General features: G+C 34.7%; 1 protein-coding gene across 1 annotated transcript in view; it reads left to right on the forward strand.

The window, feature by feature from the left end:
* The first annotated feature begins 1207 nt into the window (after positions 1 to 1207).
* The window catches only part of LOC138310812 (rab3 GTPase-activating protein catalytic subunit-like), a 100564-nt gene continuing 82795 nt past the window's right edge, over positions 1208 to 18976 (forward strand). The window contains 2 exon segments of the mRNA XM_069252137.1: positions 1208 to 1233; positions 14577 to 14629. Coding sequence (XP_069108238.1) covers positions 1219 to 1233; positions 14577 to 14629 — 68 coding nt within the window. The 5' untranslated portion in view covers positions 1208 to 1218.

The following is an 18976-nucleotide window of genomic DNA, read 5'->3' on the forward strand; positions in this document are numbered from 1 at the left end:
TGCGTATCGAGGATAAGTGGCAGAGATATATATGTAGAAGAACAGGGAAAATACACATTCCTGTCGAGTGCCCCGACCAGGAATCGAACCCGGGTCTCCGGCGTGGAAATCTACGGCTCTACCGACTGAGCCAAAGAAGCATGCTCCGTCAGTTGAGTGACAGAGACCGTATTTAACACTATTTACAAGTCACACCGACCCGCTCCTTTTACACTACTCCCCCTGTTTTTCTTGAGATTTCCTAAATCTCAACTCGAGACTCTTTAACCACCTACCAGAAACATATATAAATAGAGATTGGAAACTCCTTCTTTGTCTTTGTTGACAGGCAGAGGGACCTCCGGTTTATAGGCATTTTGCCTTGGCTAACTACTTTTAAGTGTATTCTTTTAAACATGATATTTTAGCATCAACACACAGTTTAAACATATCATGGTTTGATGTGATCAGTTTTCCCAATTCATGGTATGAAATATGATTTTTGAAAGCACGAAAATAAGCAATTTTACCTGGTTTTTCGAAAATCAGACATTCAAAACCGGAAGTGCATTTTGTTTTATTCATATATAAGTTAAAATATTATTTTTCTTTTCCAAAATCGTACTCAAACCATCTGAAAATTACTAAACTTTCATAACATATCAAAGTTATTCTGCTGTATTTAACTATTTAGGAGTTTATCTAAAAAACCCCAAGGGACATACAGAGGTACATCTGCTGATCGTAAAAATGGCGGAGTTGCCAATCTCTATGTATATATGTTTCTGCACCTACCATGGGTTATTTAGTTGGGCGCCAATGTAGAAGAACAGGGGAAATACACATTCCTGTCGAGTGACCCGACCAGGAATCGAACCCAGGTCTCCGGCGTGGAAATCTACGGCTCTACCGACTCAGCCAAAGAAGCATGCTCCGTCAGCTGAGTGACAGAGACCGTATTTAACACTATGTACAAGTCACACAGACCCGCTCCTTTTACATATATATAAATCTTTGACAGAAGGTAATGGAAACTCACACTGTACATATATTATAAATAACCTTTACCTCGCAAAACTTACATAAGACAGTCCAGGTGGACTCGGTGTAAATCTTATTAGTACGCTTCCGTAAATTTACTCGTCCGTCCCAGTTATTTTACGAATCTAGATCCGTCTCCGTGTTAAAAAGATTCGAGGTGTTCCGAATACTATAAAACAATCTTCCGAAAGGCTCGACATGGCTGCTGATGAGGTATGTAGAGAAATGATTACGTGTTATATTTGTCGGATTATCGTGACATACTGACAAAAATAGCACATTGCTTATCGTATCAAACATTCACTTTCAACGTTTTAACCTAACCCATTTTAAAAAATTACATGAAATGACTCTAAAAACATTAAAAGTCACTGTTTTTTTTAGACATTTCGACATCACTCAGTCGCTTTCAGTTTCGGGTCCGAATAATGGGGACCTGGCACGAACATTTTTAACCAACATATATATAATATGACTGAAGGCAAGGCCTTAAAGGGCGCAGCCAGATATTTTAATATGAATCATGCATGGCATAGGAAGAGCGAAGCTCTACTTGTTTATTTTATTTTCTGTTTCATCAAGGATTTATAAGTGAGAAGGATTCGTGTCTGTCTCTTTACATTACTAAACACCACGCGAGACGCCTATGAACCAGGAATAAAAACCGTTTTTCTCAACAACTACTTGTCTTATCGAGTCAAACGAAACACCATTGTAAAGTTTATTAAATTTCACGACGTTTATTACTTGCTTTAAAGATGGAATATTTTGAGGATATGTCTTAAATTTTCGTTAAAAAAATCGACAGCTCATGAAATGACGGCACCGCTTCAGAAAGTAAGACGGTAACCCTCGCACTCGCAAGCTACATCAAAGGCTGCGCCGGCGGATATCAAAGGAAAATCAGTCGTCGCCCAACGTCACGGTCAGTGCACAAACACAAAAGCGCCTGCCTTGGATTCCCCAAAACCCAGTGTGACTTATCCTTCTCATATACGTCCTTGGTTTCATGTAGAAGACATAATTTACAAATAAAAGGACACACTTTAAACTATAGAAGTATATGATGTAATAATTGTCTAGCATAAACTCAAAGAAATGAACTCAAACATTCGGATTTCTCTGTGTCCATGCATTCAAGGTCTGGAGTGCAGCGTATGCGAATCCTATGATTTTGCGCCATTTGTTGACGTTATGTGACCTCATGATTCCTTGTGCTCATCTTTGCCTTGGTGGATATTTTGACTGCATTCTAGGTTTCTATAGCTTTTAATTTTCAAAGTGTTATTATTATTTAAAAAATAATAAAAAAAAATGTTTAATTACTCCTGTTATGCATTTGCATTAGTTAAATATATATTTACTGGGGAAAGCTGCGTACCGGAGCAACGCACAACCTCCCCATATGTATGAAAAAACAGCGGCCTCAAACTGAAGCTGTCAGTGTGTAGGATTGAATTTTGGAGATTGTGTTTTTCCTTATATTTTTGTGTATCTGTTACTTTAGAAGTGCTTCGCACTTTGTGCCCTTCGGGCACGAAGGGCTGCGCCATTATTATAGTATCAAGGGTATGAACTCGGCGGTCTAGAAAAACGGACCTGTTTTTTAAAAACTGTGATTATTTCAATAAATGGACATTATACACCATTGAGGTAAAGAGAAATAATTTATCTTTCCATTGAGCGCTTGATGAACAAAATTGGACAAGTATTGACAAAACTATGGCTTGATGAATTGGGAAATTTACGAAAAATATGCTCTATGGTAGACATTTCCCTGTCCGGTCGAAATGTCGTCTCGGCTCTTAAATGGGTACCTCAAAAACCAAGCCAAAAATCACAAAATCTACGCTTGTGGTGGTAAACAGTACCCATAACTAGTACTGTGTTCATCCACAATCTCCTTTGCAGGTGTCATGACCCGTACTTTGTAGAAACTACATTTAAACATCATGGTGCTCACTTACTTTAACCTTAACCGCCATGTTCATTTGTTCTTCGGAATGCTTCTCAATTTTACCGTCAAACAAAACACTACATAATTTGCATAATGCAGTAAAGATATGTAAAATCAAGCAGCATTCCGAGAGAAAAAAGAACATGGCGGTGATGGTTAAATTAAGGACGTTCCGAACAGTGGTCGAATGCGCCGTTCGTTCGGACCTCCTTGGGTCAATGAGTACATTCAGAACTGCACATGAAAACTCTTTTGGGACTAAGATTATGAAAAATAGCCATCTATATGTTATCCGTCTAATGATATCTTACCTTTTCACCTTAAAATCAGGATAGTGTAGTCGATAAACTGCGTATTTGTCGATATTGTATTTAGTTCGGTTTGCCGAAAGCTTGATACCGGGTGAAAATCAAAGTTTGTACGGTAGGTGTAGGACCTAGTTTCGACAAACTGGAAAACAATAATGTTGTCAGATCTTTGAATTGGGCTAGGATAATATAACATGAAGCTACATGTATCTTTTGAGAAGCACATTACATAACTCATACAAACGGACTGATATATGGCGATAGGGTCTCAATCTTGTACTGAATAAACTGAGATTTCATAACAATCAAGTGATTAAAACATTTTCTGTTCAACTCCGTTAAACTGTGAATATTTGACACTAAATAAACATGTGTTTTAAGGGAGATGCAAATTAAATCAAGACATTCCAATTTTGCCGAGTAATACTCTAGTATAAAACTACAGATACAGAAATATTTTCATCTCTCTCGCCCTACCCCTACTTTTCGTTCAATTTGTACATGTTGTAGATGTCTACATGTATCATGTTTGCTAATATGATCCTCAATAAGCACTAACACGTTCGGGAAACAAGATTTTATTTACTGAATATGTGTACGATAGGACATAGGCTGTTAACTACTGTAATTAAATGATGCATGTATTTCCCGTTTTGAGAAAGTACACGGAAGTAGGCTACTCTGATTCAGTTGATCAAATACTATCTTACGAAAGAGCACATGTAAGCTAGTGTCAACATCAGTATTATATCTGTGATATAGAAACTGAACATGTACATGTAGGCATAGACTAATTATTTTCTTGTCTACAGTAATCAGCTGAACGTAGATCGAGGATTCAGAATAAGAGATTTTTTTCTTAGGCGTACTGTACACTTGCCGTACAGGTTATACTGAGGATCCAAAAATTTGTTTTATTTTACTTCGGATAATTAATATATATCTACATGTATTAAATATGCAGATATCTCCACAAAAAACATACAAAGACATACAGTTGTGTATTTTGTGTCGATTTTATCGACATTGTTGTGATCAAGTTGAAGTTATCAACTTCAATCGTTGTCACGTAGACGCTTTTCATGGTTACAATTTTGGCGCCAAATTCAAATTTATGCTTGCAATTGAATATCTGCCTCAAACGACTATTGAAGCTAAGATATCTTGACGATGGAAAGATAGATTTTGATAAAATATTTTTCCGCTAAAACAATATAAAATCATGGATTGTGTAAAGGGTAATTGAAGTAGAATCTTTACACAGAATTTTCCATATTCATTTTTCAGATATTATATCCAGGCAAAATAATGGCTTATTTGTGCCATTTCTTAGCTTTGTATAGCATCAAATCGGTGGCATCATGACATAAAATTAACAGGTATAACAATTTATATTATCAGACTATTACACTTATTAATATTCAATATATAAGATGTTCTTTATAAAAAAATATTACCGCTCGATTTCGTCTAATAATATAATTGTGAAAAAAGTTATTTTTTAGGGGGTAGGGGTATAGAAAGGCTAATTACTAAAAATTCCACGGTCAATTTTTTTTATATTCTTTCATCATAACCCAAACAACTGTTTTATTATGTGGACAATAAATAAAGAAAATTAAACGACACGATTTTTTGAAATTAAGTATTGAAGTTGAAATTCAAATGCAAAAATTGGCCCTTTTTAGGCCTCATTTACACGCATTCGCGTGTAAAATTAACATTATTGTATTTTTAAGAGTGGAAACGTTATTCAAGTCATTGAAAGCCATATAAACTTACATATTAAAGATACAAACTGTTGTGGTTTGTAATATTTCAGTCAATTATCAACCTTTTTAATATGTGTGTAAAACTGTATTTTGAGAAAAACAGACGTTAAAGTAGGGTTATTGAGAGTACAATATTTCCAAAACCGCACGGTCAAATTTCAAATAAAAGCCTTAATAAACAGTTTAGGGGGTAGGGGTATCTCAATGAGCAAACTTTAAAGACAATTAAACTAGGGGGAAATTTTTAGGCCTAACTGTATCGAACCACCTTAAATGAGCTACATGATGTTTAAATGGAGTTTCTACAAAGTACAGCACATTGTATAGTGTGTAACATATATGACAATGAATTAGCATATTGATGTAGTCAATATAAAGCTACTGTTGTAGCGGAAAAGATGCCACCTTCTGACTGACTTTTAGTCAAAAGGTGATATCTTTTCCACTACAACAGTAGCTAATCAATATAGATACAATCATGCATACACAATACATTTGTACATGTATACATTTTTGTATATGTACATTATATTATATACATGTGTATATATGGAGTTTAAGAGACAAGTGTAATAAGGCTAGATTTTATTAAGACAATTATTATCTCTGATTTAAAAACTGGAAACATGGGCTTAAGATATTGATGAAAATTAATATTATGATGCTATATTAACTCAAATTACTTGTATAATTTGTTAAATTTTAAAATAACAGGACCCAATATTTGCTAGTCATCCACAGCAGACTCAAAATGTTGAAGAATTGAGATTATCAAGAAGCAATGAAATAATACCGGGCATATATTAACTAGCTGCAATGGCAGGTATATAAAGCTCTAGACAATTTTGTCGTCAGATCTAGGGTTACAATTCTGTCCAATTGACCGTAGTGTTGCAAAACATCTAATGATGAACATGACATAATTAGGGGACTGCAGGTTTCAAGTAAATTTGCAATTGAACAGATTTACGGTATGTAAAAAGCATATCAAAATGCATACGTTCAGATGGACATGTATCACTAAAGAGTAAAATAAAAATAATGTTTTGTTATGTTATGCTATGTTATTTTATTCAAGTATTTTTGAATAAACGTAATTAAACACATTTCACTTTGAATTTTGATGCAGCAACCAATTCTTTATAGGACAATTAACCCTTAGTTTTTAGTTAGATCATCTGACCTGAAGGGTAAGGATGACCTATAGTAGAGATTTAACGATTCACATGGATGCATCAATGTATTAATCCCTTGGTGGTGCATCAATGCATTGTGTACAATTTATTTGTATCGCGATACCTAAAAATAAAAATTGAACATTGGATTATCTCCCTTGGTCAATGTCAGCCGAAGGTTTGTTAGTAACAAAATTGTGGAATCACACGAAAAGCAAAACACTAAACTTGTGTCAGCGCCTGAGACCTATAAGTCCATTTGCTGGTTTGCTGGTCTTATTTCAAGTTTCTGTCTATAAAACTCACGTCTATTGTAGTGAGTGTAAGCAAAAAATGAAATTTTCCGGAAAAACAACAAACCTAACAACACATTTACAACAACACCACAACATATGAAGTGTCTATCAAAATACCGTGATACATATGGTATCGTGAACTCTGTATCATGATATGTATTGCATCATCAGATACCTTGCGATACACAGCACACCTATAGTCATCATGCACCTACCGTCGTCGTGCATAAATTTTTCACTCAAACGACTTCTTCTCAATATCAGAAAGGCCCAGGGTACTGATATTTGGTCTGCAGCATACTAGGAAGAAGGGCTACCGTGTTTGTTCAAATGATTTACCTTGATTTACATACAAGGTCACAGCTAGGGGTCAAAATGGTTAAAAAGCTTTAAAGATATGCGGGGATAAAAGGCTTCCAAGTTTGTTCAAATGAATTACCTTGACTGCCGTTCAATGTCACAAGGGTCAAAAACTATAACATTAAAAAACTTTTTTGGAATAACTAAGAGGCCTAGAGAACTGACATTGGGCTTGTGACATGCTGGAATGAAGGGCTACCAGGTTATTCAAATGAATGACCTTGGCCGCCATTTAAGGTCACAGGGGTCCATTTAAGGTCACAGGGGTCAAATAGTCCTAAAAGCTTTTTATAACATCTTGCGAATAACTACGAGACCCAGAGAACTGATATTCAAGGGCCTGTGACTAGCAAGGATGCAGGGCTACAAGGTTCAATGACCATGACTGCCATTTTAGGTCACAGGAGTGAAATAGGCATCAATATTTAAAACAACTTGTTGTGAATAACTAAGAGGCCTAGAGACCTGATTTTGGGTCTGTGACATGCTGGGATGAAGGGCAACCAAGTTTGTTCAACTGAATGACATTGACCTTCATTCAAGGTCAAATAATCAAATTAAAGAGTTCTTTTTATTGCCTTAATTATTTCCATTACTATTTTTTTTAATATTGTATTGTGCCAATAGTCAGATGATCATTACGACCCATGATCCTTTTGTTATTACTTGCATTTAATTTCTCTTTTGATAACTCTTTTAGTATCTGCCTTTCCTTTTGAAGTTGATCTATACCACTGAGTTCATCCAGAAAGTTTTACATGTAAATTTAAGATATTGCATATAGTTCCTTATCAATGCTATCTGTAAACAACATTTAAGATAATAGCCATGAAACTTGTGAAAAGCAATATCATTATCTGTTATCATACACCATATAGGGATATACATGTGTCAGATTTTACTTCATTCTTTAATTGAGTCTTAAGGTAAAGTTAGCTTGTTTCCCTTGTTGTTATTTTCTAGCAAATAGCTTTTAGCTGTATGTCTCCATGACCTTGTCCTCAAGATCAATAATCAAGTAATGTTAATTACACTTTTACTTCTCTCTGGGGAGATTATTTGGATAGGAACACATATTTTAAGTTGTAGGTTCCAGTGATTTTCATTATTGATCCATCCTGGGATGGTAGCTATTATAATCGGTTGCTTTGCCTGGCATGTTGTTGGGATTTCACATGGTTAAAAAAGTCTGTTCACTTTGATTGGCTGGCCAAAACGATTTACGTGTGTTGATTGGTTAATTGTTGTTGAAGATTTCATGTGTGTAAGGGGTACCAGTGGGGAAAATATTGCAAACAAATTATCTTTAGATGAACCCAGAGAAGTCTGAATGTTTTTTCTGGTTGTCGGACATTATTTTCAGAAATCACACAAGGTGTCGCTACACATACTGAATAGAAACATTGTCGGGAGCGAGTGGAGCATCTATATATAGCCTAACTAGTATTGTACGCTAGATGATTATGACCTACTTGTAAAAACTGTCCGTACATGGGAGATGCTGAAACAAAGTTAGGCTTTACTTGGGGGATTTTTGTGGAACTGTATGTGCTAAAGTAAAGTACAGTTTTAACCGAAACGTTATGCTTGTTTTTATGGTATACTATGTATTTCACCAACTTGTCCAAGTACATGTAAATGTTGTTATGTATGACACTAAATACATGTAGTTATTAGATAAGGGAGATAACTCCTATAGCTTTATTATTGATACATCCTATAAAGTTCATATCATTAATTTAGGTTATAGAACTTTCTAGAATAATATCATGTATAAACATACTTATTTGTAAACATGTTGATTATAAGTAGGGATCTAGATTGATCTATTTCCAGAAAGTTCTGTGTGTTTATTTGTTTACTGTTTTTAGTTAGATATTTCTAGAAGTAGAAGGTTCTCCAATATTCTTGAATTAGGGTTTAGCTATATATACTCCAGCTGCCCAAGGCTAATCAGAACTGTAATGAGACCTGTAATTAGACATATCAAGAATTGTACAGCGCCATATAAGATTATATTGAGAGAGCTATTGTGACTTTATCTGTGTATTATTACAACACTTCGTGTGAAATTATATATATTGCCTGGAACTTTACAAATCATCTGTGGACATTCATTTTCCTCGTGGATTTGTGATTATTGTTAATTTGAAACCTGGAAGGATCAAGGATTATACCAGGACATTCGCATACAGATAAGTAACATTTTAAATCATCGTATTACTCTTGTACCACCACCAATTACTTTAGATATAGTAAACCATCTCTGTATAATATTGGATATATAATTAAATTGTGTTTTGAATTTAGCTGCTGGTTTCTCATTTCTGTTCTTCTGCGTCATAACAGAATTGGGGGCTCGTCCGGGATCAATATTTTATTTGTGAAATCTAACTTTGAAAAATTAATTAAGAAATTTTCAAAATTTGTGTACAAATTTGGAGTTTACATTTGAAACCAACAGCTAGATAGACATGACTTCTATGCAGGTAGAACAGTTTGTTAAAGCGCCATCCCTGGATGTTCTTTTGCAAGTTAATAAGAAGGATTTACTGTTATTGAGTAAACACTTAGGCCTAGCTATCAAAACTAATTTGAGGAAATCTGAAATTCGGAATGTAATTATAAGATATTTTGTTGACAATGGCAAATGCATTAGATAGTATAGAGGAAACAGTCAGTTCAGAAATTCACATTAGACAAATGGAACTTGAACATGAAATGAAACTAAGACAAATGGAATTAGACAAAAAAGGAAATGAAACAAATAGAGAAAGAAATGAGAGAAAGAGAAATAGAAAAGGAGTTAAGAGAAAAAGAAATTGAAAGAAAATATTAAAAGAAAAAGAGATCGAGAGAGATCAGATGTTAGAACTAGAGAAGCAGAAAATTCAAGCAGTAGTTGAGGATCATTATAGTCCAGAGTTAGGTGACACTTTCTTGGCTCATGATTTAGAGGATGTCGGGGGTAAGTGTGATCTTTTGAGCAATCCCGTAGACTTTGATAGTGATATAGTTGTTCCTAACAAAGGTACTTCTTTGGCTGATATGACGAGTAAATCATCTTTGTCTAGAGAGGAGCTTATAGTAGAACTGGAAAAAGATCCTGAAATCTCCTTATTGTGTAATCGTGATTTGAGTGAGGAAGAGGCTGAGAAAGTCCCAGTTTGTTACTTCCGTAAGTCAGGTGTGTTGATGCGCAAGTGGCGCCCCCCTGATGTGTCTCCCGAAGAAGACTGGAAATCCCTGTGGCACCTCTGCACCCCATTCCAGCATTTGAGGAACCATTTAGTAGAGTCATTATAGACTGTGTAGGTCCTCTACCCAAAACTAAGTCTGGGAATGAGTATCTTTTAACTATTATGTGTGCTTCCACACGCTTCCCTGAAGCCATTCCACTCAGGAATATTAAGGCCCCTAACATAGTCAAGGCTTTGGTTTAATTCTTTACATTGGTTGGTCTTCCAAAAGCTGTCCAATCGGACCAAGGTTCGAATTTCATGTCTGGTATTTTTCAACAAGTCATGTACCAGCTCCAGATCAAGCAGTATAAGTCTAGTGCTTATCATCCAGAGTCTCAGGGTGCTTTAGAACGTTTTCATCAGACATTGAAGAATATGATGAGATCTTATTGTTTTTAAAACAAAAGAGATTGGGAGGAAGGTACACATGTTGTTGTTTGGCGTTAGAGAATCTGTACAAGAATCTCTTGGCTTCAGTCCCTTTGAACTTGTGTTTGGACACACTGTACGTGGTCCTTTGAAAATTTTGAAAGACAAAATTTTGGACGAAGATTCTAAAGTGAAGCTTTTAGAGTATGTGTCTAATTTTAAGCAAAGGTTGACAAGGGCATGTGAATTGGCAAAAGAAATTTGGCCGTTACTCAAACCAAAGTGAAAACATAGTATGATAATTATATATAAAGATGCCCGTACAAGAAGTTTTGATCCAGGTGACAAAATTTTGGCTCTATTACCAATACCGAGTCAGCCTTTGCAAGCTAGATATTTTGGACCTTATGTTGTTGAGAAAAAGGTCGATGGTGTTAACTACATTGTACAAACTCCAGGGAGGCGCAAGCAAACTCAATTATGTCATGTTAATATGCTTAAGAAATATGTAGATAGAGAAGAGAGCAAGACCTCTCAACCTATTGCTACTTTGGCCTCTGTACCATCACAAAGTGAAAGTACAGCTGATATTTGTAAATTAGACTTAGATGGTGATGTACAAGATGTAGGTTTAGACTGTGGTGTTAAGTTACGGAACTCAGATGTGCTCGCGAACTTGGACAAGAAACTGTGTCATCTATCAGAAAAGGAACGCAATGAACTGAAAGATTTGATACTTGAGTTTAAACATTTGTTTCCGGATACACCAGGCAAAACAGATGCTATCTATCACGACGTGGATGTGGGCGATGCGCCACCTGTCAAGCAACACCCTTACCGTGTCAATCCTTTGAAAGAAGAACACTTAATGAAAGAAATTCAATATATGTTGGACAATATTATTGAACCAAGCAAAAGTGAATGGAGCTCTTCATGTGTTCTGGTGCCAAAGCCAGACAAGACATATCGATTCTGTACTGACTTCAGAAAAGTAAACTCTGTCAGTAAAACAGACTCTTATCCAATTCCAAGGATTGACTCGTGTATTGACAAAGTTGGCAAAGCCAAATATGAAAGCAAGTTTGACCTGTTGAAAGGATATTGGCAGGTGCCATTAACAGAAAGAGCTAAAGAAGTGTCGGCATTTGTAACCTCACAAGGTTTGTACCAGTACAAGGTTATGCCGTTTGGCGTTTGGTATGAAGAATGCCCCAGCAACATTTCAACAGCTTCTTAACAGCGTGATATCAGACCTGGAAGGCTGTGATGGATACATTGATGACGTCATCAACTATACCACGACACGTGGGAAGACCATCTATGCGGGATTCGTGAATTCTTCGAGAGACTCACTACCATGAAATTGACTGTAAACTTATTGAAATGTGAATTTTGTCATGCAACTGTTGAATTTTTAGGCCATGTTGTAGGACAGGGGCAGGTTAAACCTGTTCAGGCCAAAGTAGAATCAATTATAGATTTTCCAACTCCTGGAGGCAAGAGAGAGCTGATAGGATTTCTTGGTATGGCTGGATACTACAGAAAATTTTGTCAAAATTTCTCTGTTATAGCAGCTCCACTTACTGCTTTGTTAAAGAAAAATGTCAAATTTGTCTGGTCAGACGAATGTAAGTCTGCCTTTGAGAAATTGAAAGCCAAACTCACCAGTTCTGACTGCTCCAGATTTTAATAAACAGTTTAAACTGTTTGTTGACGCCAGCGATGTAGGTGTTGGTGCTGTTTTGATGCAAGAATGTTCTGAACAAATTGACCATCCAATTTGTTATTTCTCGAAAAAGTTTGACATACACCAGAAAAATTATTCCACCATTGAGAAAGAATGTTTAGCGTTGATTTTGGCATTGAACCAATTTGATGTATATCTCTGCACTACAGTTGTGCCTGTGTTGGTATTCACCGACCATAACCCTTTGACTTTCATTGGGAAAATGAAAAACAAAAACCGAAGAATTCTCATGTGGAGTTTGACTTTGCAAGAGGACAATCTTGACATCAAACATATCAAAGGGAAAGACAATATTCTAGCTGATGCTTTATCAAGGATTTAAATATGACTTAATATGTCAAGAAAGTTTCCTTTTCAAGAAAACTTTCTTTTCTTTAAGGAGGGGTGTGTTATGTATGACACTAGATACATGTAGTTATTAGATAAGGGAGATTACTCCTATAGCTTTATTATTGATACATCCTATAAAGTTCATATCATTAATTTAGGTTATAGAACTTTCTAGAATAATATCATGTATAAACATACTTGTTTGTAAACATGTTGATTATAAGTAGGGATCTAGATTGATCTATTTCCAGAAAGTTCTGTGTGTTTATTTGTTTACTGTTTTTAGTTAGATATTTCTAGAAGTAGAAGGTTCTCCAATATTCTTGAATTAGGGTTTAGCTATATATACTCCAGCTGCCCAAGGCTAATCAGAACTGTAATGAGACCTGTAATTAGACATATCAAGAATTGTACAGCGCCATATAAGATTATATTGAGAGAGCTATTGTGACTTTATCTGTGTATTATTACAACACTTTGTGTGGAATTATACATATTGCCTGGAACTTAACAAATCATCTGTGGACATTCATTTTCCTCGTGGATTTGTGATTATTGTTAATTTGAAACCTGGAAGGATCAAGGATTATACCAGGACATTCGCATACAGATAAGTAACATTTTAAATCATCGTATTACTCTTGTACCACCACCAATTACTTTAGATATAGTAAACCATCTCTGTATAATATTGTATATATAATTAAATTGTGTTTTGAATTTAGCTACTTGTTTCTCATTTCTGGTATTCTGGGTCATAACAATGTATATCAGTATAGTGTATATTTGACGGAAAACTTGTTAGCATAAAGAAAAAGCCCACTTCACCTTCTGAACAACTTTATTGAAATAAATAAAACGTTAAGTTTCATAATGCAGGTTGTATTATGTTCCTGGCATCGTCAAAATTACAATGTGTTAGTTGACCATTTCTGTGCCACATGGCAAAACTTAAATTTATTATGTTAAAATTATTATAAAAAGCCTTTTATTTTTTTGTTCTGAAAGGTAGCCTAGTGGCCCCTTCATGAATATCATGAAGTTGATAATCTTTTACATTGAATGTGAAAGCATTTGAATTATCATTCTTCAAGAAGGAATTGTCATAAGAACTATGGCAGCTAACTGTGAAAAGAACAATTCGTCAAGCTTTCCTATAATTGCTTCCTGATAAACAATACTGTATGGTATAGCCTTCTTAGCTTTTTGGGAAGCTAATACTTGTTTTTATGTCTACTCGTCTGAATACCTGCAAATTAACTTTCTTCACTTACCTTAAGCTCTCAGTACTTTCAGTACTTTGATTATAATGCAATTTTCTAAATGTGATTATTCATATTGCGTAGCGGATTCTCACAAAAGTTTGCGAACAAAATTTATTTCATAACTTCGAAGTAGTTAATAGTTAATTAATTTTTCAGACTACTTGATAACATAAAGTATGTGTAAATGTACGATTCTTTTGATTTTCCAACGGATTATTTTTTCTAAATCAATACACAACGTCGACGTCTCTATTATGACGGCTTGATTACGTCGGATTTTCGCGCCATTGTCAGAGTTTTTCTTCATAGTATATGAAGAAAAAGAATCTGCCAACCAGAGAGTTGGATTTAATGTGAAAACAAATAAAAATTGATTATTGTAATTTTCTAAATGTGATGATTCCCATTGCCACCCTTTACAATGAAGACATCAACAACAGCAAATATTGTAACCAATTTATATACGAATAATTTTGACCAACTAATCATATCGACAGATGAACAAATTATTTATAATAATATAACTAGGTGGAATTCCAACAACATGGCAGGCAAAATGACAGATCATAAATTTGATTATAAATAGATACATTTATGTATTATAATTAATAAATATCCTATTACTGTGGAAGCTTGCCTTTGACTACTCATTAGGTTTTTTTTTCATGTAAATTGAAATTTCATTGTTCTTTGCCTAAATTGACTCTATAAGGTTATATTTTGAATTTATTTCAGGATGCGGATGTGTTTGAAATCACAGATTTCACAACAGCTTCAGAATGGGAAAGGTTTGTAAACAAAAAAGGGAATGTACATGTGTATCAATCTGATTTAAATACAGATCCTTATCATCACTACGTTGGATAAGAGGATCTGACAACATCCCATTAGGGGTCATGTCCAGATGACCTTTTTGAAATCGCCAATCAAATTGGCACTGCCAGAATCTTGACTGGGGACGAAATAGTTTGAAAAAGCTATCCATATTATTTTCGTGAAAGTAGTCATCTCGCCCAAAGAGCACAACAAAGTTGAATGCATATGTATACTGTGACGAAATGGCATTATTTATTGACATAGCAATGTGTAGAAAATAGATGTGATCTGTAGTACACGTGGTAAAAAGGTCATCCGAACGTGACCCTTTATGGGATGTTCTCAGATCCGGATCCTCTATTTAACAGAATGGTTATAAGGATCTGTACATATGTATTTTAATCAGATTGCATGTGTAAATGAATGCGTTGCCATATTTTTTATCAAACAAAGATGAAAATTTAGTTATCAGAGGAGTTTAGGACTGGGTACCATTACTCGATACTGATAGAGTATTGTTACTCGTTTTAAAAGATACAGCTGGTACATAGCCGTTTTAAAACTACTGATACTGTTATAATTATCGGTATTTGAAAAAAAAAACATTATTTAAAAAAAAAAAATCCACATGTAAAAGTGACAAAATGAATTTAAGAAGACAGGCACTGTGTCAAGAGCATGACTTTTAAAAGTCTTTAAATTCTGTTTTATAATTCTATACGTTGTATATATATATATACAGTGGACCCTCGATGATCCGGACACCTTCGTTCACAGCCTAATTAAACCGTATGGATTACGAGTTTTCCGGACTGCCGAATTCCGTGTTCTTAGTCAATTAAATTGTCACGTACGAGTTACTCCCCTTTACCTTATCGATGATAGGCTTTTATGTAATATACGTGATTATAATAAATACTTCGTTTGTAATGTTTTATAGGTGTTTTTTATATCATTACCTTAAGAATATTAAAGAAACGTATTTCTTTTACAAAATACAAAACCGTAAGCCATCGTTAATTGTGTACTATGTATGCATATACACTGTATGGTAACGGGATCCAGCCCCGGTTGTTTGGTATCTACTTCCGGAAAAATTGTACCTAAACAAACGAGAGGGTTACGTGCTAAATCGCTTTAAAAACTCGATAGTATTTCATTTGTTTATTGAAACCTGTCAAAAATTAGAACAGTGAAAGCTTAAAATTTTAATATATCCAACAATTATATGTGAAAATAAGAATAAATCCTCTTTATTTGTATTCAAACATGTAACCTGGATGGTGTTTCCGTGCAAAACTGAGAAAAATGCGTGAAAATATGATCATATCTCAAGATATCGGATGCATTTCTTTATGATGAGATGTTGAATGAAGAATTAGGATAGAACAAAAACTATCTACCACTTCAAATTTATCGTAAATACATCCCTTTTGCCATAATCGATGATGTTTAGTGAGCATGTTATGACTAGAGTGTACGTGGTTGGTACGCACAAAATTCTGGTTTGATATATATCCATTAGTGTACAGTTTGGTATAACAACCTAGTTATTTTTGAATCACAAACAGGGAGCCGCAAATAAATCGTGGCATAATCCCCGCACTTCACAGTTGGTATCAGAAAACCCAGATATAAAGCTCAAAGTAAAAGTTATTAATGCGTGTATTGTAAAACTGAAAAAAAACAGCTGGTGACAAAAATAAACAGTAATTTGGAAGGGTTGAAAAAGCAAAAGGCACAACTAGGGCACTTGTCTGATATATACACAGAAAACGCCTTTCGCAGGGGATAATAATTTAAAATCCAATTTACTGAAGGAACGAACAAACGATCATAGTAACGAACAAGCAAAAAAGGACGCAGAAAAGAAATCTTTTTTTTTATTTGACCAGACTACTTTCGTACGAAACACTTTATAATTTTATAATTTTGAATATTTTAGCATTATCAGCAGATAAATATTAATTTCTGGTAGATCGTTCACGAATATTACGGACAGTAGTGGGCCCGGCACGGATCCTTGAGGGATTCCTGATGATACGTCTTTCTAAGTATTTCATATACGTTCTTGTTCTTTTCAATAGGAATGCTGTTTAGATAGATGTAGGGCAGTCGAACAACTGAAATGACACCACGGCCAGTAAATTATGGAGAATTGGATATAAGCTGTTTCATAATAATGAACACTTGAATAATTATAAGCATCGTTCGTTTCGCCCTGTACAATGTAGATAACATCAAGGGAGAGATTATGATGTTAATAGATTGGTTTAAAAATATAAGGACATCAATATTGATTTTATATGTGATAAAATGCGTAACTGTAAATAGAACACAAAGATAATGTGTCTCCTCCCCTGGGGGTGAATAAAATAACAAAGTAACCAAAACAATATCTTGAGTAAACATTAAGCACGAGTATGGAAGTATAAAAGTGTCTAAGACTTGATTTGTATTAACAATGCTTAATAATTAATTGTTGCATACTTGTTATAGCGTGTGGTGTTTTTTTTCGGCTTTCCCCGATATATACTTTTATATGACGAAGCTACATAATGTATATATATAACAGCTACCAAACACAGGATCACAAACTTACATGTATATAAATTTAATTGTTTTCTATGATGGTAATTATGTATCGGCTCTTGTTGTATATGCTTAATTATATTACTTAATATGTTAATTTGACTGCGTGAAATGATAATACTGTCCTTAAGTTATCCCATGTTTTTATTTGTGATTTAAATTTTAAACTAGGTTGTAATACCAAACCGTATACTAATGAATACCAAACCGGAATTTTGTACGTACCAAACACGTACACTATAATCATAACATGCTCACTAAACATCATCGACTATGGCACACAGGATGTGTTTATGATAAATTTGAAGTGATAGATAGTTTTTGTTCTATCCTAATTCTTCATTCAACATCTTACCTTAAAGAAATGCATCTGATATCTTGAGATATGTTCATATTCTCATGCATTTTTCTCAGTTTTGCATGGAAATACCATCCAGGTTACATGTTTGAATACAAACTGAGAGACTTTATTCTCATTTTCACATACAATGGTTGGACATATTAAAATGTTAAGCTTTCATTGTTTTCAAATTTTTGATAGTTTTCAATAAACAAATGAAATAATATTGAGTTTTTAAAGCGATTTAGCACGTACCCCTCTCATTTGTTTGGGTGCGATATTTCCGGAAGTAGATACCAAACAACCGGGGCCGGATCCCGTTACCATACAGTGATATAGCTACGTATCTTACTCTTGATCTGTCATACAGCATATTATGTTTCAAAATGCCTAACCAAGGATCAATATCATCTACTTTCTTGGCATAAAAAAACTACGATAACAAATAGTTGTGAGCATTTTAAGAAGTAATATAATTGTAATTTTGTAAAAATTTAAAATTGTAATTAATGGTGTTTTTATTGACCATTTCCACAAGTCTTTGCTTTCTGACTTACAGACGTGTATTATAAACAACCATGTATGCGCCCATTCACGTCTAACTATATATATAATTCGTGCACAATGTCTGACACACGTGTAAATGGCATGTGCCTTAGCCTTTATATCCTATACCATAGACGATAAATTTGAATAGATTCACATACATTTAAAATACTTATTGATTTTGTGAGTATTATCTCACTTTGTTGTATCCGAAACTCAGAGCGATATATTCTGCATGCGAAACCAGTAAGGTATCTACAGCATACGTACCCGTACTCAAGCTCAAACTGCATTTTAAAAGCGTGTGGCTAAAAATATATTGCGTATCTCAATTACAACACTGAAGTTTGATCTCCTATAGAAAACCAATGATCCGTTACATGACTGCATGTACGTGTGAAAGGTGTTCAGGTAAACGCCCATGGCTATGACCTGGCAGCCGTCGTTATGACAACACACACTAGTGTCATTTGGTAGTGTGTATTTTACACATACTGTAGTTGGCCTTGGATTTTTTGGCACGTGGCGACAATAAATTGTCCGGATTATTGCAGGAATTTATTAACGAAAATTATATTCCATTCCCAAAATGGAGTTCCGGATTCGGAATCCAAATTTCCGTACTAGTGAATATAAATAATGTTACGGAAATCCGTTCCCTGACATTACTATCCGGATTGTGAGTTTTCCGGACTATCGGCGTCCTGATTATTGCGGGTCCGGTCCACTGTATGTGAAACGTAGAGACTATATAGCTAGTTATCTGCGATTGTGTGTTACTTCCATGTTCTGTTTACGCTCAATGTCAAATAGATGCTTTACCAATAGCATTATTTACAAC

This window comes from Argopecten irradians, chromosome 16 (genome assembly GCF_041381155.1).
Source record: "Argopecten irradians isolate NY chromosome 16, Ai_NY, whole genome shotgun sequence".
NCBI lineage: Eukaryota > Metazoa > Mollusca > Bivalvia > Pectinida > Pectinidae > Argopecten > Argopecten irradians.